Source organism: Peromyscus leucopus, chromosome 10 (genome assembly GCF_004664715.2).
Source record: "Peromyscus leucopus breed LL Stock chromosome 10, UCI_PerLeu_2.1, whole genome shotgun sequence".
NCBI classification, from domain to species: Eukaryota; Metazoa; Chordata; class Mammalia; order Rodentia; family Cricetidae; genus Peromyscus; species Peromyscus leucopus.
In genome coordinates, this window is record NC_051071.1 from 25,283,365 (window position 1) to 25,309,314 (window position 25,950).

At 46.3% G+C, this 25,950-nt stretch overlaps 1 protein-coding gene across 6 annotated transcripts in view; it reads left to right on the top strand.

Annotated features, from left to right (window-relative positions):
- Nucleotides 1-25,950, top strand: part of Tns3 (tensin 3) — a 245,001-nt gene that overhangs the window by 39,149 nt on the left and 179,902 nt on the right. For 3 of the 6 annotated variants that reach the window (XM_028890993.1, XM_028890995.1, XM_028890996.2), the window contains exons 2-3: nt 8,653-8,764; nt 25,001-25,038. Coding sequence is in view for 1 of the 6 variants with exons in the window: in XM_028890996.2 (XP_028746829.1) it covers nt 8,653-8,764; nt 25,001-25,038 (150 nt within the window). In the remaining 5 variants the exon portion in view is untranslated. Of the gene's footprint in view, nt 1-1,619; nt 1,740-1,782; nt 1,803-8,652; nt 8,765-25,000; nt 25,039-25,950 lie in introns of those variants that run through there. The other 3 variants (XM_028891002.2, XM_028890997.2, XM_028891000.2) reach the window with 3 other exon arrangements.

A 25,950-nucleotide genomic window follows, 5' to 3' on the forward strand; every position in this document is an offset into this window, starting at 1 on the left:
GCACAACTGGATGCGGCCGGCTGCCCGGGTGAGCCCGGGGCAAGGTGGGAGTCAGGAGAGCCCTATCCCATTCCAGTCCAAAAGCCGCTGGAAACTGCTTCTTTGGATCTCTTTCACTGCAGAGGCGGCGGGATACTGGCCATTGCGCAGACTCGCTCTTCCGCGCGTGTTTCTTGCCGAGGTTTCTTGCAGATACCCCTGCCGCGCCTGGAAGAGATCTAGTGCAAGTTCCCGGGTCTCCTGGGGCATTACAGCTCCCTGTAGATCACAGGACCATCTTCTGTGGGGTTCAAATTAAACAGGCGCGCGGTAGCGGCCCCACCCCCCTCTTTTAAGTCTCATAAATCCAGCATCGACTTTGATTGTTTTCCCAGGAAACTTTTGGAAGATTCTGTAGAGCGAAAGGCCTGCACGTCAGTTTTGCTTCAGCAGCCAGATGTGGTTGCTCTAAAGCAGTGGTTCTCAACCTTCCTAATGCTGCGACCCTTCAATAACAGTTCATGTGATGACTCTCAACCATAAAATTATTTTCGTTGCTACTTCATAACTGTAATTTTGCTACACTTATGAATAGTAAAGTAAATATCTGATCAGCAGGATATTTGTTATGCATCCCCCATGAAAGGGTTGTTATTGCGACCCACAGGTTGAGAACCACTGTTTTTAAAGTATGGGAACATGGTTGCTTGTGGAGGGGGTCGGTCCCTCCTGCCTTAGGAATCTGCCTTTTGCGCCGTTGGTCTGGGGACAGCCCTGCGGATATGGGAAGGGTTCTGGTTTGGTTGCTTTCAGAGGAGTGAAGTTGAGCTGGGAATGTGTTTTTGATCAGTGCTCTCTCCCTAGAATGCTAGCTAGCTACCCCAGTGCACCTACGTTCGCTTCCTGTGGTGGGCTGAATATTTCCTGAAGGGAAAACATAGCTGGGATTGTGCGGGCATACTCTTGTATTATGAAACTACTTTGCCACGGTGACCTTTGGTGGAGAGAACTTGGCTGCAGGTTCCCTGTGCGGTTTTTGCCTTTCCGCTGAGTGGAGAGCCTCCCTGCCCTCCAGAGACCTCACTATCAAGGCTAATTGCCCTGGCCCTCTCCAGGCTGTCCTTGTGGAACCAGCAGCTTTACTGGTTACTCTTCCGAAGTTTGGCTCCTAACAATTAAATGTAATTTAGGTTCCTGAACTGGCTTTGCCAACTGCTTCAGCCTTGCAGTACCCCCACCCCCATCCCCACCCCTCCCCCCTCCTTTTCTGGGAGAAATGAAAGCACGGGATCAGGTGAAGACAAGGGCAGTCTAATTCCATCTAGTCTTCTTTCACAAGAGAGATGTTATGTAGCATGCACGTGAGCAGATGTTATTACACTATCTTAATAAACTCCCTGGGGAGCCAGCAATTGAAATGGCTGGGCAGGCACCACAGTGCCTCTGCTGTTTCCACCCTGCAGCTTCTTACTGTGGACCAGTGAGCAAGAAGCCTGTAGGGAAACAGTACCTCTTTCTCCTTGCTTGGAATAAAGGTGTTTGTGACCAATGAAACGTTACAGTATCTCTCCTTGGCCCACAGACTATGGCCAGTTCATTTAGTGCACAAGTCTTAATTGAGGGACTGTGGTCTGCTGCCTGCCAGCTGGGCAGGGCTCACAGAGGACAAAGGAGAACTAGTTTGGTACCCCACACCTCGGATATGGTTGTCTAGCACAAGAGAGAAGATTATAAACAGAGCTGCAAGGTGGGCAGAAAAGGTATGTGCCAGCCTGGGTATGACGAAGGGTGAATTCCTGTGCCTGTCTGAGTGTGGCATTGGGGTGAGCCTTATCCCTCATTGGTTGCCTGTAGGGTCTAGGTCTTGCGTATCACAGTCTTCATCCGTAGAACAGTGGGGGTTGTGATAAGTACGTGCAAGTGCCTTGCTAATATGAATATTGCAGATTCCTGCAGGCCTCTGGATACAGGGTGTCTGCTATCAAGGAGGCAATATCTATTTTGAAACAGTCAGATACAGTCATAGGAAGGAGCATTTAATAACGGTGCCTTAATAGTATAGGTCCAAGTGATACAATCTGTTATAAGGAAGAGTGGTTCTCAGGCTAGGCAGCAGATGAGAATCATCTGGGGTCTCTAAAAACTTCCCAGTGTTCTGGTCGCATCTCTAGGGGAATCAGATTTGAATTGATCTGGGGTGAAACCTAACCCAAGTTGTTTTTAAAAATTGCTCAAGTTATGAATGTGGATGTGTAGTATTTAGGTCATTTCTAGTAGCTCTGTTTAGTAGTAGCAGAGAGAGGGTGTCTTTTCCATTTAAGAGGAGTTGTGGCTTGCTCAGGGTGGCCAGGTTTAAATGTAGATGGCAGAGCCAATGTAGAAGTTTTTGAGGGTTCAGGGCCTTTTTTTCTTTCTTTGACAGTGCCATCTACATCATAGCAAATTCAGGGAGATAGGCAGTGAAGTGTAAACCTAACCAAGGAACCTGAATCATTGGAAAGATTCTAGCTCTAGAAATGGCCTCGTAGGCTATTGGGAGTGGTAAAGGTTTTTGAATTTCAGTTTCAGGAGCTCATTGGTGACATGGAGATAGAACAACGTGTTGATCTTATATCCTCCAGCTTTGCTAAAGTTTTGTGGTTTTTTTTTTTTTATTTCATCAGATTTTTTCTACCTAGGCTGTCAATGACCCGGAGCATGACTGTTTTACAGCTTTCCGAATGGGTTGCCTTTTATTTCCTTTTCTCGCCTCATTGTACTATTTAGAATCTCGATGTGAAGTCTTGATTAGCACCATCTCTGCCTGGTTGCATATCTTAAGAGGAAGCCTGGCCTCCAATGACTAAGGATGTTTACTATAGGATTTATCTAGCCACATGTGATCTAGTGAGGAAGCCCCTTTTTCTCCCTGATTGAGATCTTATCAGGGAAGGATGTTAGGTTTCTGTCAGTGGATTTTTTCCATTGATTTAGAAGACCAGCTGGTTCTCTTCTTAGCTTATTAATTTTTTTTTCTTCTTCTTCTTCTTCTTCTTCTTCTTCTTCTTCTTCTTCTTCTTCTTCTTCTTCTTCTTCTTCTTCTTCTTCTTCTTCTTCTTCTTCTTCTTCTTCTTCGTTTTGCTTTTTGAGACAGGGTCAGACCTCTACCACTTCCCTGCCTCAGCCTCCAGAATTCTGGTATTTTTAAGTTTATTGATTGATATTTGAATGTTATGAATTCTTACATTTCTGGGATAAGCCAACTTTTCACAATGTAGTATGTTGTGGATTATGTAGGGTAACCCATGAGTTATTTAGAAGTATAGTATTTTGTTTGCAACCATTTGGGGGAATTTTCCAGAGATTACTGTTGGTGTTCCCAACTTTGATTCTGTTGTGGTCACAGATTTCTTTTCTTCAGGAGGATTTGAATGCATTTTGATTTGTTCAGACTTGTTCTGTGTCTACAATATGGCTAAACATGCTAATACACTTAAGAGTGTGTGTTCTGTTGCTCTTGAGTCAAATATTCTGTTTCTGTTAGGTCAGATTGTTTGATCACATCATCCAAATCATTTATATCCATGTTTATTTTCCAATGTCGATTGCTGAGAGAGGCTTACCTAACAAAATACCACACGAATGGTGGTTTAACAGAAATGCGTTCCCTAGCAGTGCTGAGGGAGAACACAGACATCATGGTGTGGGCATGGCTGGTTTGTTTGGAGACCTATTTTCTTCATTTGTAGACGGCCACCTTCTCCCAGGTCCTTACATGGTTATATCCCTTTGTGAACATGGATTCCTTGATGTGTCTTCTTACAAACCATGGCGATAGCCTGTATTATTTTGGGTTCCTCTAGAGCATCCCTGACCAACATCTCATAGAGAGGTGTCCAATGCCTGGCACTGAGATTTTCATTAAATAACCAGTGCTTTCTGGGAGCAACATTGTCTGTCCACGCATGCTGCTTCCATTTAAGCTCTTTTTGGGAAATACATCTTTTAAAATTATTTCACAAAATCGTAGGTTTCAATCGTAGGTTTCTTTCTTCCTTCTGTAGTTTGACTAGCCCTTCTCTCTGCCCCCTTTTCTCCGCCTGCCTCCCTCCTTCCCCACTCAGCTTTTCACCCCTGGTGTTCTAATCCTCTATGTTCATATTGCACATATCCTCCTATAGCTCCGATTTAAGCCCCTGCTCCCTCAATGTGGTGAGAGGGTAGCTCAAATGTCTGAGTACGAGGTGTATCCACGCAGGAGGCCCAGCCTCAAAGGCCACTCAGGAAAGGATGCAATCCTCCTAGTGGAGCCTTTATGGCTTCCCAGACCCTCTCCCTCAGAAGAGGCTAGAGAGGGAAAGCATCAGAAGGCAGGGCGGCAGGTATCAGAGGCAACCTAGCCTGGACAGTCAAAGGCCAACATGGAAAAATTCTAGTTTTTTTTTTTCCCCCTTTCTCTGGGCAGTCCCAAGTTAAACATGGTAGATTTAAAATTTTGAAGCTATTGTCCACATATGACAGAGAAAATGCAGCATTTGTCTTGCTGGACCTCAGATTTTCCAGGTCCCTCCGTTTTCCTGAAAATTTTGTTTTTCTTTACAGATAAATAAGATTTATCTGTATTTACTTCCTCTTCTTTATTCATTTGGTTGACAGACACCTAGGCTGATTTCAAAACTACTATATCACGTTGCTTTTTCTTTGATGGTTAGTGACCTTTTGATGGTTTTCAGTAGGAGAGAAAGTGCGTGTCTGCCCATGTATTTGCTGTTTTGCTCCTCCTCATTCTGCGGTATGATGATCTCTATGTCCATCTTCCTGTTACCTGAGGACCGTTTTGAATGTGTATGTGGTATGTGTCAGTTGTTGGCAAGTTCTAACTTTCAGCTTTTGAGTCAATATATTTTTTGTTTGTTTGTTTGTTTTTTCGAGACAGGGTTTCTTCTCTGTAGTTTTTGGTGCCTGTCCTGGTCTTGCTCTGTAGATCAAGCTGGCCTCGAACTCACAGATATTGGCCTGGCTCTGCCTCCTAAGTGCTGGGATTAACGGTGTGTGCCACCACCGCCTGGTGAGTAAATGTCTTAATAAGTATGTAAAAGTCTTTCATTTTTGGAAGATACTTTTTTCTGCAGAGTCTAGATTTACTGGTCTTCTTCAGTATTTTGTATTGTTTAACTTCTCAGAGATATTTTCAAATTTATTCTTTTCTTAAAGGTTTATGTTCATTTTTAAAATTATGTGTATGTGAGTGTGTCTCTGTGTCATGAGTACAGGTACCCTTAGAAGCCAGAGGCATCAGATCTTGAACTAGAGTTACAGGGAGGTGTAAGCCGCCTGATGTGTAAGCTGAATTTGAACTCAGGTCCTCTGTAAGAGCAGTGTATGCTTCTAACTAACTGCTGAGCCATCTGTCCAGCCTCATAACCAAACAGTTTTGTAGTGAGAAATCTTGTTAATCTTCATTGTTTGTCCTCTGTATGTGATATGCATTTTTATTTATTTGTTTGTTTGTTTATTTTTTGCTCTGAGCGGTTTTAAGATTTTTTTTTTTCTTTGTTACTGGGTTTAAATAATTTATCTTCATGTACTTTGGTATAGTTACAGTCAGCTCTTGTTTCTTGGCTCTGTGTCTTTACAGTTTTCCTTGCATTTTCAGATACTTTTGGTCATTTTTTCTTCCAGGTTCCCTTCTGTGCTTCTCACCATTAGGAGTAAATGTGTGTTTATTGTAAGATTTCTCGCATTGCTCTGTTTGTTTGTTGATATACATTATTTCATTTTTTTTTTTTTGCTTTATTTTGGGAGGTTTTCATTGTGTTGATTTTAAATTCACTGTGTCTTTTGAGTACTTAGCCAATAATTATGTCCTGTATATTTTTACCGCTGAACTCTGCATTTTCTTTTGTCCTTGTTTTCTTTGGATCCTTATGCATTTTTTTAGATCTCCACATTTTGAGATATAATACAATTGTAATAACACCCTTAATATTCTTATCTGATAATTCTAATCTCTCATTCAGTTTCCATCATTTTTTCTAATGAATGGAAATTTAAAAATGAATTCTATTTGCTTTCTAGTTTCCTTGAGTACCTGATAATTTCTGGCTTTGTGAATTTTACCTTGTTTGGATTCTGGGAAATTTTATGGTCTTTGTGGTATTCTGGTGTACTTTTTCTCTGAAATACAGTCATGCTACTGGACAGCAGTAACAGCCTTGGGGCAGTGTTTTGCAAATAGCTTATGTAGGCCAAGGTGGGCGTTAAAGTAGAGCTGATCTCTACAAGGCATGGTCGCTCTGCATTTCCTGTAAAATGGGACAAAGTTGGGGTTCCTGATCTACAGTAAGCAAGCACAGTTCTCAGCTCTTAGTGAGCCCAGGGTCCCTAATCCCACTGGAGAGGCATAGGGTATGTGTTGGAGAGGTGGGAGCTCTTTTCTATATCCTTGATGGGCACACATATGCTCTTCTACACTGGCTGTTTTTAAGGGCTTTTCTGCAGACCTTAAGGAGTTCTGCAGATCTTTGTTCTGTGGTGCCCTGTCTAAGAAACTCTTCTTGCCTTCCTCAACAGAGGAGGCTCCCTTGGACTCCGCCTGGCTCTTCTCTGCAGCCCAGAGAGTCTCTTAAGACAGTGGTAGTGGAGGGAGGGGGTGAGGCAGGATGTTCACCTTAACTTATTCTTCCCTCTCAAGTATAGTCACGGGTCCCCGGGGTCCCCGAAAAAGGATGCAGTCAGGATGTATGTCATCAGCTGCAGCTGTCATTGTGTGGGTATCACAGAGTGTGTTCACATAAACTAAGATTGCCTAAAAATCACCAAGTGGAAGGACTTCAACCTCATGTCAGTCTCAGAGTGCCTTGGTGTGTGAGGGGCCTTGTTGACCAAATCATCACTGTCCCTCATTTCTCGCTGCAGCGTGTTTTCAAAACAGTGGTTCTGTGTATTTTTGTGCATGATTTTAGGTAAGGATACATTTAGTCTCTGGTAATACTTTTTCATCATCAGTGGAAGTTCCTGTGGATTCAGAACTAAGTAAATAAAAATGCTGTCACGGTGCTCCATGTCACCCAAGGTCCTTAAAAGCAGGGTAGCACATCTTTCCAGGATTGTTATTTTATCCAGATCTCCATTTTTCTCCTTTCTTGTAGATCTTTAGCTAGTACGATGTACAGTGCTGAAGCTTAATGACTTGAACTTTGTGCCCCTCTGTAGCTGCCATCCAGAGGGTGAAACAAGCTCCCTCCGTGAGTGTTCCTTCAGGGCTCCCACCCTGTGGGAATGAGTGCAGTGAGCTCTATGGCTCATGCTTCTGTTGACTCAGATGTGCTTAAGTGGCGGTGGACATCATATCCTTGCATCTTTTAAATAGCATGATGCTTTTAATCCATGTACCTGCACGGATAGTATGCACCTGAATGTTTCCAAACACTGTTTTGTTGTTTGACCGATCTTTTTGAAAAATCTATTCTTCCTGTGAAAGAGACTTAGGTTATTTCTTCTTTGGGACTTTTTTTTATTGTTGCAAAAAATAGTATATTGACTATACTGCGTGAGTGTTGGGGGTCAGGGGAGGGCTGTGCAGAAGGTAAAGAGCTGCCTGTAGCCCTGGACACTTTAAATTATGTTGCACACCTTTTAAAGTTTGTAAGAAATTATCAAACATTTTTCCCAAAGTAATTGTTACTGAGAACATGAGATACGATACATTTTCTGAGTAAGTTTAAGTTACCCTGAGTAAGTTTGAGTAAGCAGTGACGTGTAGTGACGTGTGTGTGTGTGTGTGTGTGTGTGTGTGTGTGTGTGTGTGTGTTGACTAGGATCCACATGGTTGTTAGTTACTGGTCTTATTCCATCATCAGCAAATAGTCAGAAGGATGTTCTAAAAGAAAGTGAACTTTTAGCCGGGCATGGTGGTGCACGCCTTTAATCCCAGCACTCGGGAGGCAGAGCCAGGCGGATCTCTGTGAGTTCGAGGCCAGCCTGGGCTACCAAGTGAGCTCCAGGAAAGGCGCAAAGCTACACTGAGAAACCCTGTCTCGAAAAAACCAAAAAAAAAAAAGAAAGTGAACTTTTCAGAGAACCTCAGATAGAGAGAGGCTCTAAACACAGACTCTGTAAACAGGAACTTGGTGGATGAGAGTTAATCTCCTCATACTAATGCTTGTCATCATGGTTAAGAAAGACACACATCTGTGTCCTGGGCTCATCCTAGCTGGTGGGTCGAGAATCTCTGAACCTTAGTGGTTATTTTGGGACACCTTTGAAAGGGAAACTGTTGAGCGTCTCTTAACTTCGTCTTGCTCTAGAAGACGTCTATTCTAGAACAAAAGGCGGGGGTGGGGGGGGGCGCTCTAGGAGGCTGTGTAGTTACTTTGTTATTGCAGTGGGTGCTCTAAGCTTGGAGGCTGGAAGGAGAGAGCATATTATCCCCTAGGGAGCTGCCTAAGGTCTCAGTCCTGAAGCACCCAGGGGGGAGATGCGCATACTAACAGTGGGTGAGCTGCCCTCTGGATTCCAGAACATCATCCACTGGCTCTCTTCCTGCACTGGAGTTTGCTCCTCTTTAAGCCCTCTTCAAGGCTCACTAGATTTATTATCTCCTAGGAAAGAAATTAAAAAAAAAAAAAAAAAAAAGAAGAAGATACCACGAGCTGAAGGGCTGACCGTTTGTTTCTTCCTTTACTCTTTCAGCCGGAAGAATTGACCACGTGTCCTCACAGTTTTAAGAAAAAGGACTTTAAAAAGCCCAGAGTCTGTGGAGTGTGCAGACAGACCATTGACGGTCAAGGGATTGCTTGCCGAGGTAAGTCCATGCCCTTGAACCTCTCACCCTTTAGACCCAAGCTGGGGAAAACAGTAAAATGAAGACAGCCATTCATCTGGGAGTTTCCAAAAGTTAAGTCATGGAATTTCCCTGCTGCGCCTCTCTTCACCACCCCCCACCCCCACCCGGCAGGGCCTCCCAGGGTTACACAGACTCATACTCCTAAGGAAAATCTCTAGAAAGAGCAAAGCTTTTACCATGGGAAAGTAGACTGCCATGGGCGATTTGTGGCCACACGTCAGGTCTTTTACAGTCTACCCTTCATTTTTCAAGCATTTCACTTGTAAATTTCCTAGTCTGCAAATGAAGTGTCTATTCTTGAATCAAAGTGCATTTTTTTTTGTTTTTTGTTTTTAATATTTTAAATTTATTTATTTTTTATTTCACATACATTGGTGTTTTGCCATGGGTGTTGGGTTTCAGGAACTGGCGTTACAGACAGTTGTGAACTGCCATGTGGGTGCTGGGAATTGAACCAGGGTCCTCTGGAAGAGCAGTCAGAGCTCTTAACCACTGAGCCATCTCTCCAGCCCTTGGTTTGTTTTTTGTTTTTGAATGATTTATTTACTTATTTTATGTGCATTTTTTTTTCTGCATGTATGTCAGGATGAGGGTGTTGGATCCCCTAAAACTGGAATTACAGACAATTGTGAGCTGCCATGTGAGTGCTGGGAATTGAACCCAGGTCCTCTGGAAGAGCAGCAAGAGCTTTTAACCACTGAGCCATCTCTCCAGTCCCTGAGTTGGGGTCCATTGTATGCTGGCCCCTCTTAGCCTGTTTGCGGAAAACGTTGATCTTGTCTCTAAACAAAGTCATCAGCGTGGCTTCGTGGTGCTTAAACATTGTAGTTAGTGCAACTTTGAATTCTTTTGACAGTGATAAATCTTCAAAATGGGTGTGTGGCTGGCTTCTATCACACAGCCCAGGAAGCCCTGAAAGATTGGGCCTTTGGCATCCAGTCCACTGTGAGGTTTAGGGTCTCCTTCATAGTTAGTACTGGTTCTGCCTAGCCTTCCTTCTCCTTTCAGGGGGCCAGCCTGAACTCTTGCCCTCTAGTTCACCTCAGGAATGCTGGGATTGTAGTGTTCCCTGCTCCCCCACCCCCCAGCAGTTCCTTTGTAGATGGTTTCCAGGGGGTGTCTGGTGGGCCTCCTTAGCTCTTTTCTCTCTTTCTGACCCCCTGAAGTTTTGGAGTAGAGAGATGCACCACAGTGAGTTAGGAGTGGGTTGAGAATGTGGCCCTCTTAGGATCTGTTTAGAGTTAGGCCATCTGCCTGGCCTGTAGTATTCCAGTTTGATACCCTCTGCTACACAGTCCTAAAGAACATGCTCACGGCTGTCCTGTGGCCTCCATCCCAGGCCTTCTCATATCTCCTTGGCTACATGGGCCCCAGTTGTCTCCTCCCACCCTAGGCCTGCTGGGGGTCCCCCTGGCTACCTGAGCCCCAGTTGTCTCCTCCCACTGCACTCCTGCTGAGCTTCCAATTAGCCCAATCACACTCCTCTCACCCCCCTGTAGGTGTAGAGTGCTAAGGCCTCTTCTGCCTTCTGCTTTGAGGCAGTTTCCTACAGGCCAGCATGGCTCTAAACCGTGACCTGCCCTAGAGTACCTAGGTCCTCGAAGATGTCATGGATGCTGAGGTCAGCTAGGCAGTGGTGGGCGGGGCCTCTCTGATTGAGGAGGGGCCTCCGTGTGTCAGACTGATGTGTAGGACAGTAAGAGTGACCCAGGCACGGGAACAGGCAGGGGCTCTCCATCCCCTTACTGTTGGCCCAGAGGAAAGAGGAGAGGAGCTGAGAACAGGTCATCAGCGCCCATGAGATGAACACAACTCTTTAATTTGTTAGCAGAGGTGACTTTGTGGTCGTTTGCTAGCAGAGGTGACCCTATCCTTCCTGTTGGTGAGCTCTCTACTGTACTTGTGGGGCTAAGTCCAACGAGAAGCCAGCTACTCTACCTCTGGGTAAAGAGCAGGTTCTCGAGTCTATTCCCAGCCAAGGGATGTGCCGTTGAATGCTTCCAGACTCTTTTGCCTGTTCACAAACAGCACTGCCCTGCATAGTAACCTGGTCCTCATGAGATCTGTGTCACAGAACTAGGGTTCTCCTGTGCATGCCTTGTCCATACGGGAGGGTGCCTTCAGCCTGATATAATGGCCCTTTGTGTGTGCAGACCAGAGGTGACATTCTCAGTGTGTCATCTACCTCTCAAGCTTTCTCTACAGTGTCTGTGAGTGAAGACAACAGCCACTTGCCTGCTCCCTCGGGTTGGTAGAGGCCCTTTATGCCCAGGAACATGTACTGAAAGCTATCTAATTGTATTTGTATTGTGAACCCCCTTCTCATGGGAACACCTCTGGTTTTTTTTTTTTTTTTTTTTTTGGTTTTTCCAGACAGGGTTTCTCTGTGTAGCTTTGCGCCTTTTCCTGGAACTCACTTGGTAGCCCAGGCTGGCCTCGAACTCACAGAGATCCGCCTGGCTCTGCCTCCCGAGTGCTGGGATTAAAGGCGTGCGCCACCACCGCCCGGCACACCTCTGTTTTAAGAATTGCATCTTGAAAGTGTTCACTGAGTAAAAGACTTGCTGTGTAAGCCTGAGGATCTGTGATTAATTACCAAAACCCACCTAAAGTTGGAAAGGATGAACTGACGCCTCAAAGTTGTCCTCTGCCCTCTGCCCATGTCCCATGGCATTTGCACGCCCCCCCCCCCAAATTCCTCTATAGTAGTACTAATAAATAAAAATAAAGAAATAACTAGATCTCTAGATATGACTCTCAAGTCTGAAAATAAGGGAGAAGAAGATGCATTGAGGGGAAGTGGGGCTGAGGCTATGTGACCTGTGTGACCTCTGTGGTCCCCTGAGTCAGCATTAGCTAGTTATGTGCAACTGGGAGCAGAGTAATGGTGAACTTGCTGAGTCCATGTTGAGTTGTGCTTCCTCTGGGTGGCAACCTCAACGAAGTTTGCTTCCCCATCTAGGACTAGGACCCCCAGAATGTTTGAACCAGGGGGCAGTCTGCATCCAGCTTTGCAGCACCCTAGTCAGACTTAAGTCTCCTAAGATCCCTTTATGGAAAGTGCTCTTATGGTGGTCCCACATGTCTAATACCCACACATGCCTTGTTCTAGTATATAAGCACAGATCATGACTAGAGATCTGGTAGTTGGGCTCTTTAGATGAAGGTCTTTGCTTGCCAACATCTACAGCAGCGACTGGCATGCACCATGCTCATTGTCCCCCCCCCCCATCCCAGGAAGAGTCATATTTCTTTATATAATGAGGCCTGAGTTTATTGAGAAGCTAGCTAACCCACACAGCCTACTTCCTACCTTAATATGCTACCCTTAACACCTCAAGTATTTTTTTTTTCCCACAGAATTTTTTTTTTTTAAATTTTACAATACCATTCAGTTCTACATATCAGCCACGGGTTCCCCTATTCTCCCCCCTTCCCCCCTCCCCTTCCCCCCAGCCTACCCCCCATTCCTACCTCCTCCGGGGCAAATCCTTCCCCGAGGACTGCCATCAGCCTGGTAGACTCAGTCCAGGCAGGTCCAGTCCCTTCCTCCCAGACTGAGCCAAGTGTCCCTGCATAAGCTCCAGGTTTCAAACAGCCAACTCATGCAATGAGCACAGGACTTGGTCCCACTGCCTAGTTGCCTCCTCAAGTAGTTTTTTGTTACTTTTACATAAAGAGAATCAATGGGCAAGAGTAGCAAGGAGAAGCCCAAAGCAGTGTTGAGGCTCTGGCTTGCAGCCGGTGTATGCTGGCTAGACGGGAGCTGTTGTCCGTCCTTCTTGCTCTGGACCATGCTCATTGTGGAGAACCTGTCACTGCCTGGGCTTGGGGTTCCTTCTGTAAAGTGAGGACTCCAGGCTGGTCCTGCAGCTTCTGTCAGCTCCATTGGTGATGTTTTTAATAAGTGGCACATGAAATGTCCTAGGGACTTCAGTGGGCATGCCAGAATGGAATGTGCTTGTGTGTATCTGACTGCATGTGCTTGTGTGCTCACGTGTGAATGGGAACCACCATATGCAGTTGTGTTTGTACATATGAATGGTTACAGATGTGAAATGCACATGTACATGATTTTCCATGAGTGTGGATGTGCCCATTCCTCTGACTGCATGCATTTGTGTGCACATATCTTTGTGTCTGTATACAAAGAAGGCCCACCTGAGAGCACCATGCTGGCTCAGGGCACTTGGTAGAATTGCACCTCCCTGTTCTACCATGCCTGTAATCTTAGGCAGAACATGCCTGGGAGGTGCTTGAAAAAGAAAAGTGGAACTAGTGGTACTTTGAATGGAGGAGGTATTCAGCGGGCTCCTCTGTCGTTCACTTGTTAGCAAAGGTTTGGTAAGGTACGTCATTCCCAGATAAACATTTCCGTTTCTCAAGTCCCAGGGATGCATTCAGGCATTCATACGCGTGAAGGCCAGCATGATGGCCTTGTGACCCAGAGGGCACTAACATCATACAACCTTTTCCCAAGTTCTGGCTTTCTGTAAGACTGTCCCCCACCCCCCACTGGGACCCTCTGTGAGCTGTGCTACCTTAGGGGTGCTTTATCCCTCTACCATTTGATGACGGACCACAGGGCCCTGAGCAAACTAGAAGGGGCCCTCCTCACGCACTTCTTTGTTCTAGGACCAGAACTATGAGAAATAGATTTGCTATTGTTACTAGCTACTCAGACTGTGCTATTTTTTAAAAATAACAATCCAAATGGACTGAGACATCATATTTATACACACAAGTATAGTAATTCTGTTATTATGTAATTGCTACTTTAATATCCTGGAATTATCTTCCGGGAATCTTAGATCTGATCTTTCTCATGACTTTAAAATTAAAAAAATATATATTATTAAATTCAGTTGCTGCAGGTATTACTTAGCATGAAGAGGTTTCATTCCATCTCTCAAATGCTGCCCTCTGCCTGAGGACACTGTAGTGTGTCAGGAGGGAATGGCCTGGTGCTGTGGGTTGCATGTGTGAGCATTCAGATATGAAGTACCCTGCAAGTTCCCCAGGCAGTGGTGTCAGCTGGTTAGGCCTGGGAGGCATAGGAGCCCAACTGCTCTGCACAGTGTGGTGGCTCCGAGGCAGGCAGACATTAGGCATTAGACACCTCCCAAATGCCTTAGGGAGATGCCATAGGTTCTGCATGGTTATGGGCATGGGAGGGGAGACAGTGGGCTTTCAAAGGGTGCCAGGGACAAAGGACTTAGTCTGTGAACTTAATGAGAGCAGCAAAGCCTGCCTCTAGGATGTCCAGCTTGCCTCAGGAGAAGGTGGGGGAGGAATCTGGCATCCCTGTTTTGCCAGGTCTATATCTCCTGATACCTGGGACATGGGCCTATTACTCCCAGACATTGTAACCAGAATGGCCTCCATTCAAGCTCTGGCTCCCTGCCCTGCCCTGCCCTGGGCTTGCTGTAGCCTTCCTAGAGTCCAGTGCCCAACTTACCAGCCTGCAGACCTGGCACCCTCCCTTCTAAGTCAGTTTCCCCGCATTGGCCTCTGACTGTCCAGGCTGGGTTGCCTTTGATACCTGCCTCCTTGCCTTTTGATGCCTTCCCTCTCTAGCCTGTTCTGGGGGAGTGGGCCTGGGAAGCTATAAAGCCTCCATTAGGAGGAGCACTTTCCTGAGTGGTCTTGAAGGCTGGGCCTCCCGTGTGGCTCCACCTCTCACCCAGACACTTGAACTACCCTCTCACATTGCTCAGTCATGCACTTGCTTCCTGATCACCTCACATCATCTTTTTGGGCTTCTGCACAAGCCTCAGGTTCTCTGAAGGTACCTTGCTGCCCCGATTCTCTTGTAATGTCTGGATGGTCAGTGAGTAGCTGCAGAGTAGTGTTTGGTTTCTGTCCTTGCAGGAAGCCCAGGAGGCTGAGTGCTGGGCTGCCTTTGCTTTGGGGACCAGGTCCCTTGGTGCTAGGCACAAAGCAGGCCTGTTGCTCTTGAGTGTGGTACTTACTTGTAGCACATTGGGTAAGCAAGTTGATGCTCATGGCTTATTATACTTGTGATGATAGATATGGCTTGAGTATCGTTTGTCTTCTCTTCATCTCCATTGTGAATATGAAGAGGATGGAAACACTCTGACCCTGGTATTGAGAAGTGGGGCCTGTGGAAAGTTATTAGGATTTACGAAGTTATTCCCATGGACCTCGATGATTAAGTACTGGTACTTTTGTAAGAGGGATGCATGGTCACGCTTGCATGACCCCAAAAGGCCCTGTATCTAGTGGGCAGGTGCCAAGTGCAGGAATGTATTAGGGTACCTGTGGTGTGAAGGAAAGGATGTTAACTCTGGGGAGCGGACAGGCTCTGTGGACCAAGTTTGTGAAAATGGGTTGGCTGTTCTTCAGCCTCTCCACTGCCCAGGCTGAGATCTCCTGCAATGCAGTTGAGTCTCATACGTGTCCCAGGTCACTCAGCAGGCACATAGGGACAGCAGGCTGCTTGAAAAATCTAGAAGTTGCCAGCTAAATGGTTGGCTTGTCCATCAGTTCTTCTGAGTGAATCCACGTGAAGTAGGTAACTCTAAACTTTTTCCTAAAGCAGTTAGAGGTGACTCCTCTGACAACCCTAGCCTGACCTCTTCCACAGTTCCCTCTATTTTCTTCCTTAAAATGCTCTGGGATGACCCTGCCTGGCTCAACATCCCCTCTCATCCATCACTGTCAGTCTTGCTCCATCCTGAGACATGGTAGTATGACAGAATCTTCCAGAAGAACAAGAAGGGAGAAAAGGCACCCGAGAAACTTCGGTCTCTCTTACGTTATTTATCTGGTACAGAGCGCCAGGTCTCTCCTCTCATTCTGCCTCCTGAACTTCTCCATTCTGGATTTTGACTGAAACACTCCCTGTTTTCTGCAAAGAAATCTTGGGCTTCTTCCTGCTGTCCCTCAAAGGTCTGGGTGGTTAGACTTTTTGTGAGCCAGGGACATCTGGGTTCTGTTAGTCAATTTTATTTTATTTTATTTTTTTTTGAGACAGGGTTTCTCTGTGTAGCTTTGCGCCTTTCCTGGGACTCACTTGGTAGCCCAGGCTGGCCTCAAACTCACAGAGATCCGCCTGGCTCTGCCTCCCGAGTGCTGGGATTAAAGGCGTGCGCCACCACCGCCCGGCTCTGTTAGTCAATTTTGCAGGCAGATTTTGATTTAAAAATTTTTTGAGTAGCCTGGCTGATAAAATACAAGTATATATTTTTTTTTTCTCTGTAGCAACTGTGATCTGGACGATTTTAGAGCTATAGGGTTGATTTCCACAGTATTGCCCAGTCTGTGCTGTTCTGTAGGTGCTCACGGCTGTGGTGGCCACCACTGGGGACAACTCAAGAGATTGCTTCTGAGTCCCCACACGGGGTGTTGGAGAACATGAAAAGCATAGTGATTCACTCACAGGCTTGTGGCAGGGTCCTGTGCTGTTGTTCCCTTTGCAGGAGGGGGGCCAAGGAGGCGCAGAGTCAATGACACAGACTCTGGGACAATGTCGAAACAACAAGCCCAGTTTATTCAGGAAGAGGAAAGCCTCATATACCCTCCACCCCACCCTGGGGGGAGGTCTGATGTATGTGCATCTGCTGGTGTGACATGGCTACCTCTCATTGGTCTGGGTCATCTCCAGATCATGTTTTAGCTGCTGTTGCTAAGGCCCTTAAGCAGATCCAGGTTGGCTCTCAGAAAGTATCTTTTTTACTGGTTTGGGCCAGCTGGCTCTCAAGCCTATTAGGGATGAGTCATCCCACACAGGCTTATTTATAATTTGGTAAATATCTGTAGTGTGTGTTATATAAAAGACTCTGACAACCTTGTCAGTCTTCAGTGGATTGCCAAAGCTCATGGAGACACTTTGAAGAACAGCACTTCCAAGACGACGTATAGCAATGTCAGGGCTTTTTGAGCCAGATGGCTATGATTTGAACCATGACAGTGAGAGCCTGGATTCTGAAGTCTGACTTTGCAAACCCCTCTGTGACTAGGGGGTTGAAGTATGTGGTGTCGACTTTGCTGGGGAGCACAGTGTGCAGGGGAGCACAGTGTGCAGGTGGGCACTGAATCTGGAATCGAGGACAGGAAGGGAAGCTCCTGAGTGTAGTGCTGAAGGCACCAAGCCTGGCCCTTGAAGCTGCTGAGCATTCCAGTTTTGCAACCAATTAAATGCAAAATCTAGTTATTGCCTGAAACGTCTGTTGTGTTTTCTGTGTATTGAGCAGGCTCGCCTTTCAAATCCCTTGTTTGAAAACTAGATGACTTTTGTTCCTTCTTGATTTCTCAGACTTCATTATGTTAGGAATGCTGCCTCTTTAAAAAAAAAATATATGTATATATATATATTATGTATTATATATATATATATATATATATATATATATATCTTATACCAGGCAAAAACATAGGCCACTTTCTGATGACTTTGACCTCTAAACAAATGGACAATTATTTTTTCCACCTTACATATTGCAAATTCTCACTCCCTTGCGTTCTCCTCTTCCTTCTGTTTGTGGTATTTACAGCATGCAAACACTGTAAAGGTTTCAGGCATACCTACCTTTTCATGTATGATCTTGTTCCTTGGAACGCCTTACCCCTGCTCACTGTCGCAAAGCTATTCTATGACGGCTAATGCTCATTTCTGTCTCTCCTGTTTCCTACTTGGCACATCTGGAATCCATGTAGTTAGTGCTGTTGGCTTTTTCATGGACTAAGCAGTTTGCCTCCCCCCCCCACCTGTGATGTTCCTCCTGTGTTGGCTTCTTAGGGATAGATGAGCTCCTCGTGTTTGTTTCATATTCTACAAAGAGCTCTGTATCTTCTAGCCTGGGCTTCTGGAAAGTACTTTCACATATTAGACCTTTAGCAAGCATGGTTTTTAAATAATTACCTCATGTTTTACTTGTAGATGTATCTATCATCTCTCTCTCTCTCTCTCTCTCTCTATATATATATACATATATATATATATATATATACACACACACACACATATATTTCCCCCCAAGTAATTTATATATATATATTCCCCACCCCAAGTAATTTTTCTTTTCATAGAAGAAAGATCACTGCTATCACAGGTCTCTTTCTTTCTTTTTTTTTTTTTTTTAAAGATTTATTTATTTATCATGTATACAGAAGAGGGCGCCAGATCCGATTACAGATGGTTGTGAGCCACCATGTGGTTGCTGGGAATTGAACTGAGGACCTCTGGAAGCGCAGTCGGTGCTCTTAACCTCTGAGCCATCTCTCCAGCCCACACAGGTCTCTTTCTTATTACTGAAGGTTGTGGCAGCAGGAGATGACTGGGCCCTTGTTGAGGGGAGCTGGGACAGCAGCTCTTCACTTTGGTACGGCTTCTGACAGATGTTTGCATCATTGGCTTAGTGACCGTGGAACCCAGTCATTGCTCCAAATACAGAAGAGAAGAGCCTTTGCCTTTTGGCTCACTACATGTTTAAGTCAGGCTCACCTGGGAGATGTGCTGGCCTGGAACTCACCTTGTAAGAGCCAGATGGCCTCAAATGTGAAATCCTCCTGCCTCAGATTTCTTTCTTTCTTTTTTTTCCTGGAGCTAAGGACCGAACCTAGGACCTTGTGCTTGCTAGGCAAGTGCTCTACCATTGAGCTAAATCCCCAGCCCCCAATTTTTTTTTTTTTTTTTTTTGAGACAGGGTTTCTCTGTGCATCTCTGGCTGTCCTGGAACTCACTCTGTAACCCAGGCTAGCCTCGAACTCACAGAGATCCGCCTGTCTCTGCCTCGAGTGCTGGGATTAAAGGCTTGCGCCACCACTGCCTGGCACGCCTCAGATTTCTTCACTGCTAACATTGCATTATGAGCATAGGCCACCATGTCTGGCTTGCACTTATATTTACTGTGTGTAAAATGGATCAAGAATGTGAGACTGTGCCTTTCTCTGTGGTTACTGTGGGAGCTATTGGGACAAGGTGTGTAGAGCAAGTGCTGCTATGGCAGCCAGACCTGCAGGGGCCTAGTCAGCAAGTGTGGTGTGGGTTTTCTCCTGGGCTAAGAGATTCAGGGGCTGGTGGCCCAGAGCACAGCAGGGTGCCTGGGTTCCCGCTGTGCAGACTGAAGTCAGGAGCTTTCTCTTTGTTGAGTTCAGCTCCATTCTCAAAGTGGATGCAACCTGCAAAGGGGCCCTTCCCTTCTTGTGTGTCTTGTAAAGGGACTTTAGAGAAGTCGGTGGGTTGAATTCATTAGCTTGTTCCTCAATCAGAAGTGGATCTCTCTGCCATTCTAAAAGCCACAGTCCAGAAGGATGAATGGGATTATCATCTGTCCTGGGGTTGTCATTGCTCACGTAAATTGAGATGTCTTCACTGTCACCCTCGGTTTCAGGTCACTTAGAAGACCACGTAGATCCCTGTACCTATGACCCCTATCTATTACCATTTAACGTGCTAGGAATGGAAACTGTTTAAAAGGAACAGCAACACACCTATTACATGAGCATATAAATATTTTGAGTGAAAAATGACTTCCTCAAAACTCATTCACAAGAAGGAGAAGTGAGGCATTGTTCTGTTTTTCTTTCCTGGGAGGTGGGACTCCCCTGCTTTCTTCTGCATTCAATCTGTCTGCATACTGGGTAGGAGCTGGAAAAGCACGCAGCCCTGAGTCAGTACACAGGAGCTTGCTGTCGGCCTCTGAGATTGCTCTGGACCCAGTTTTGATTTCGTATCCAAACTCAAAGGATCATTTCATAAAGATTAGTCTCTCTGTGGTGGAGTCTGAAATGGAATTAATACTTTTTTCAGCTATATATATATGCTTCTTTGGCTGGTCTTGCGTTTGAGCGGATCATTGACCCAGCAAGTATCACAGTGCCCAGGTCATTTGGCGGTTCTTGTCCATTGACTTAGATTTCCTAGTCTTGAGGCATCTTTTTTAAAATCTCAAAACAAAACAAAACAAAAACCCTCTATACTTGTTAGTAGTGCCACTGGTGATTTTATCAGAAAGGTCTTGAGTTGTCAAGCTCCTGGCTTTGGATGTAGGTCTTTTGAAAAGAGAATTTCCACTTGAAATCTGAAGTTTTGCCGTTGGTGTGACAGGCTCACTTTGATTAACTTCAGAAATCTGGCAAGCAGCCCCTTCATATTTTGTGTGCCAAGGTTCTTTCAAATAAAAATGGTGTTCCTGAGAAAGTCATTAGGTAGCTGACAGCTGACAGCTGGAACAGTCCTGTTGCTGACGGGCCTGTTCTCACATGGTCCCACTCCAGGTTGTCCCATTCCCAGAAGCTGTGACGCTCATTGCGGACTCCCTCCCACCCCCAGACCAGTGAAGAGGTGTCTACTGAAATTTTACATCAGGATATTCTTCTTTCAAAAATACTTACTTATTTGTGTATACGGTGGTTTTGTCTGCATGTATGTCTGCCCACCAGAAAAGGGTATTGGATCCCGTGGGACTACAGTTATGGAGGTTGTGAACTGCCTTGTGTATGCTGAGAACTGAACTCAAGACCTCTGGAAAAGCAACCAGTGCTCTTAACCACTGAGCCATCTTTCCAATCCTCTTCAAGATACTCTTACATATTTTTATATATTCTGATATATTTTTAATCCCAGTGACTGCTGGTACTGAGTAGAAAGGTAACTAGTGCAGGGTGGCCTTGCTTCCCAAGTTCTTGCAGAGGCACCAGCGTTTTCCCCACTGTGTTAACACAAGAGGAAGGGGAAGAGGAGGAGTATGAAAATATTTTGGCCTCATCAACCATTATGAAGTCTTGGGGACCCGGAGGTCTACAGACCCCCTCTGACAACCACTGACTTAGACCATACAGGATCTAACTGTCTGTCTAAGGGTGACCTTTCTGTGACTCACACGAGGATGAAGTGAGGGGGAGGCTAGACTAAATATGACTCTGTAGGCGAGGAGGAAGTGGAAGACACTGGACAGGCAGCAGACACTGGCCAGCACAGGGCAAGAGGCTTCCTAAAGCGTTACAGAACATGTGCATGAAGGCTCCAGAACATGCTATCTTTCTGAGCAATACTGTAGGGGGGGAGAGTGGCAGAGGGGTCTGAGCCAGCTGGGAAATAGGGTTCTCTGTGGAATCAGTGGACAGATGAAAGGCACCAAGCTGTTACATCTGGAGAGCTCTGGGGACCATGAGTACAGGTCGTGTGGGGACTTTGTGGAGCGTGAGGACCGTGGAGACTGAAAGAACACCCTTGAGCTCCATGAACGTGGTGTTGAGGGGAGAGGTCATAGGTCGGGAGGAAGGAAGCCGAGCTGTTAAAGGGCAGCTGCTGGGACTCTGAGCAGCTGCTGGTGGCATTGACAGATGCTGCCATGTCTTCTTTATGGCCATCTTTCATATGAGGAAGCTGAAGGGACTCTGCCCTTCAGTCTCGGGTATACTGGGTGATTTCAGCAGGAAGAAGTTGGTTAGGGTGCTGAGGGGGCGGAAGTGGATGAGTAATGGCATTGTTTTCTTTTTTTAATTTTTAAATTTATTTTTACTTTTTTTCAATCTTTAGATGAGAAAAACACACGGTTGATCTAAGACTCTACGAACCAAAATGTTCTAAAACCTAAAATTTGAATGCACAAAATGTTTCGGATTTTAGATTTATGGAATAAAATCATAAACCAGTATAATCTATGAAAATGTTCCCAAATCTGAACCATCTTGGTTCCAAGTATTTGGATAAGGGGCACTCAGCCTGTAATTGTCTTTAGGATGCACAGGATTCTTGCCCATAAACGATTGTGATGAAGTCCTGGGGAAATGGCAGTGTACGTATTTATACAAACATAACTTTATACCACCTGGGTTTGAATCCACCAATAATGGTTTGGGAGGCAGACTCACAGCCTGAGGAAGCACCACTTGATGGGCTAGAAGTCATGGATTGATGAATTGATTTTCACTTGGCAAATGATGCAAGAACTGGTAGCATAAATGCCTGTATTCTCAGCAGTTGAGAGGCTGAGGCAGGAGGTTTGCCATAAGTTTGAGGCTAGCCTGAGCTACAAAGTGAGGCTCTGTCCCAAGAACAATGGCAACAGAGTTTTTCCCATTCTTTCCTCCTTTTTAAAGTTTTCAATTAGTTGACAAATTAAAATTTAGTTACTTTTATATTATATGTATTAGTGTTTTGCCTGCGTGTTTAGCTGTGTACCATATGTGTGTCTCATGCCCATGGAGGTCAGAAGAGGGTGCCAGAAACCCTAGAACTGGAGTTAGAAACAACTATTAGCCACCATGTGGGTACTGGGAATTGAACCTGGGTCCTCTGGAAGAGCAGCCAGTGCTCTTAACCACTGAGCCATCTCTGTAGCTCCATCTGTTTATTCTTAGTAGTTTGGGACCATTTGTTTAGTAGGTAGCTGCTACACATTTTTGAAAGTTAAGAGAGTAATTGGATTGCATTAAAAATGTGTTTGAAATAGTCAGGGAACAAATATAATAGCCATAAAAAAAAAAAAAAGCCCAGTATTTAAATCAAAGTGTGGTAACTTCTGGGCAGATGGGTGGGGTTGTCTGAGAGACAAGACAAATGGGGACACTTGCCTTTGGGGGCCTGTGTGCCTGTTGGTGGGGAGCTCTAGTGATCTGGGGGACTCCCACTGGCTGGTGCCTTCCCAACTTGTACCTGACAGACCAAAGGCTCTGTGTCATCCTGCCGGCTTGATGGGATTCTACCAGCTTGCCTGCAACAGGTCGTGATTGGTTCACTGGTGGTGATGTATGAATGAATCCTCAGGTTTCATCCAGACTCTGGCCTCCCCTCAGTAAAAGGAGCAAAGATGAGTGGCTTCTTCCTGGGATGTGATGAGGCTTTGGGAATGCCCGTGCGGGATGCTGCAGGCGCTGACTGGTGAGCTGCCTTTGTGTGTTCCATTGGTGTTGCCCTCCGCAGAAACTGATAGTTCACGGCAAGGACTATCTGTCCTCCGGCTTGCAGCCTGCCCCGAGAGGTGGGCTGTTAAGATGATTGACACGCCGTGGGGTCAGAGGCACTGGGGTGGGCCCCCGAGACAAGCGTAGGATAGTCAGAACGGACACTGGAATGAGGCCGGGGTGGACGGGGGTAGGTGGGGAGCTGTCAGTGTGGGCCCACTGAGGACTTGGAGTTCATGACGAGGTGGCCAAGCTTTTCCTGTGGGTGATAGGACATTGGCTCATTTTCTGTGATGGGTTATAAGGCAGCAAGCATGGACACCAGAAACCTGAACTAAGGACAGAGATGTCTGGATTTTACTGTGCTGTGAACATGCTGTAGGTTAGTGCCTTGGTACAGCTGTAAGCATCTGCTCTTTCTCACTGCTTCTTGGATTGGGAATGTTAAGATTTTGGGGACCAAGCCGTTCACACTAGACTTCCTCTCAGGGACCGCCTGCCATTGAAGGCCTGGCTGAGGTTGTGGAGTCTGCTGTCACTGAGACATCACACTCCTGGAGTTGGCAGCCTAACTGGCCAAGTGCTGCATGCTGCCTGGTGGCTTCAGTTTCTTTCCAAATTGGCAGCTCTGCAGGGTTGCTGAAGTAGCCCTGTAAAGTGGCAGAAGCCACATAGCATCCCCTCCGCCATGTCTGACTAACGTGTAGACAGCAGTGATTCATTGTACATGGGGCTGGAATTATTAAGGTCATCGCAGAGGCTGCCTGCCTGCCATGTGATTGCCATCAGCTGCTCCTGGGGTGTGCTGCCCCCTCATATCTTAGTTTCTGCTCATCGTCCACTGCCTGGGCTGGCTTCTGTCTGGGTTTTTAAGCTCTCATGGAAGTCCTGTTGTTATCCAGTAGAAATCTTTCTTGATTTTGAAATCCCTGGTCACAATTATGTGTTGTGCTGATTGGAAGATGAAGAATAAATATTTGTGGTATGTATTCTAACAAATCTCAAAAGCCTGGGCAGACAATTGAAAATCTAGATCACGCACAGATAAAAACTTAAATAGCTTGTTAACTCCTGGGGTTCACAAACTCCAAGGCCCTGGGCAGATTTATCTGTTTCAGCCTTACTTAACCCTCTGTGAACCTTTGTGCTCCAGAAGGCAGAGTGTGGAGAGAGGGGAAAGTTTTCTGAGCTCCTGGACTTAACAGCACCAAGCTGAGATTTAGTCCCTTGTCTCTCTGATCTCTGAGACCTTGTTGTCTGGGCTCTGTATACTTCTGCTCGGGGCATCACTTTGTAGTTTGAAAGAAGGGGCCCATGAAGGATTCCATTTGACATTGATAGTTCTGTGAGGGGGAACAGGAGTCTAGAGAGGTCCTAGGATTTGCCTTGGGCAGCCCTGCTGGATGGGTAGAGCCCAGACAGGAAGTCCCAGGCAGGTGCCGTAGGGAAGGCGTTGAGGCCTCTGTGGTGCTCCCAGGGGCGGTTGTGGTGGGCTGAGGTGCAGTTGCCTCATTTCCCACTGTCCTCATCCTGCCCCCTCTCCCACGTTTGGCCTTGTTGCCACACTGCCTCATGCTGCTGCTACTGGCCTTTTATTCCTTGAGGCCCAGCTGCGGCCTGCCTCTGGGCCAGAGGGGAGGGCCTGTGAAATCCACATTGGTTCCAGCACCCCGTCTGCATTGTTGGGGCCTCCCATGACACAGGACCCGCTCTGCTCACATAATGGCCCCCGTTGAAGGACTCTTCTGTAGGAATTTAGACATGAATTTATTCTGACAGTGCCTGCTTCGGTCTCCCGGAAGTGGAAACGTGCGGAGACCAAATGACCTCGTGACTTTCTCGCTCCTGGGAGGGCTCTGATCAAATGCCTGGGGCTTTGTTCCTTCTCTTTCTCCTTTTCCTCTTCTTCTTTCCTTGGGGATAAGTTATAACTTCTGTGTGTGTCCCCAGGTCCTACTTGCCTTCTTGAGGTCTCCAGTTTGGCTGGATGAAACCTTTTAAAAACCAGGCTACTTAGGACCCCGCTCCTGATAAATTTCTACCTGGGCTGTCTGAACTTTCGTTATTTTTTTTTTTTCTGTTTCCTGTTGTGGGGATCGAATCCAAGCCCTGGTACGTGCTGAGCACATGCTCAACCACATAGCTCTACCTCGGCTCTTAGGTGTCACTTGTATCTCAGTTTGTGTTCTCGGTGCACAGCCACCTCTTGTCAGGGAGAGACCTCCCTCCCGAGCCTGCCTGCTAAACTTTCTCAAGGAGGGAGACCTGGCAAGCCTCACTTAAGATTGTTTGGCTAACAGACATTCTTTCTCTTTCTTCCAGTCTGCAAGTATTCCTGCCACAAGAAATGTGAAGCCCAGGTAAGCATTCCATGGCTTTCCCGTGGGACTTCTTTGAGCTGGCCTTCACTGACTGATATGCAGAGGGGGAGGGGGCCTCTGGACTGCAGTCTCAGAAAGGAGCTGGGAGCTAGTGGAAAGAGACCAGCGGGGAGGGGGGGGGGATACTGCTGAGTGCGGCTTGTAACTTTCATCTCAAGAACAAACCCAAAGAACTTGGAAATCCATGTTTTTAATTATAGAAAATAATTCTGAAGAATTTGATTTCAGATAAGACCTCAGTCATCCTTTTCTGGCCGCGCCACCACCAGCTCCTTGCCAGTGACGAGTGATCCCGACTTTCTCTGTGCGTTAGCATCTATTCATGGGGCAGAGGCGTGGAAACAGAGTCAGGGCACGTGGTTAGCCTAGAGGAGTGAGCTGGCTAACGTTGAGGGTAGTTAGTTGTTCACGGTGGTTAGGGAAAACCGGGGCAACCTGGAGTAGGGATCATTAGGCCGAGTGTGTGTGTCCCCAGAGTGCTTGAGAGCCAAGTGGTCCCCTGGTTGGTGTGGACTGGCTGGCTGCCTTGCCTGTGATGAGCAAAAAGTGAGGGGGCCGAGAAATGAAGGTGCCAAGGTGTACCTTATCATTCTTCCCCTTCTCCGTGTCCACAGCTCTGGATCTCCTGGTTTGAGGTTGGTCTTCAGTGTGACTACAGCCTTTCCAGACCTAGCTGACTGTCAGACTGTCAGGGGTCTTGGTGAGCTGTCCCTCTGGCTGTAGGACGAGGGAGATAGGCTCTGCTGATGTTGTAGACCTCATGGGTCAGTCTGTTCCCAGATCTCCCTCCTGTCTTCAGTCTCCGAACTGGAGGATGTGCTGGCACATTTTAGGATACCATGAACCACATGGCTTTCCATGCATGGTTTCCATGTAAGGACCAGGAAGGGC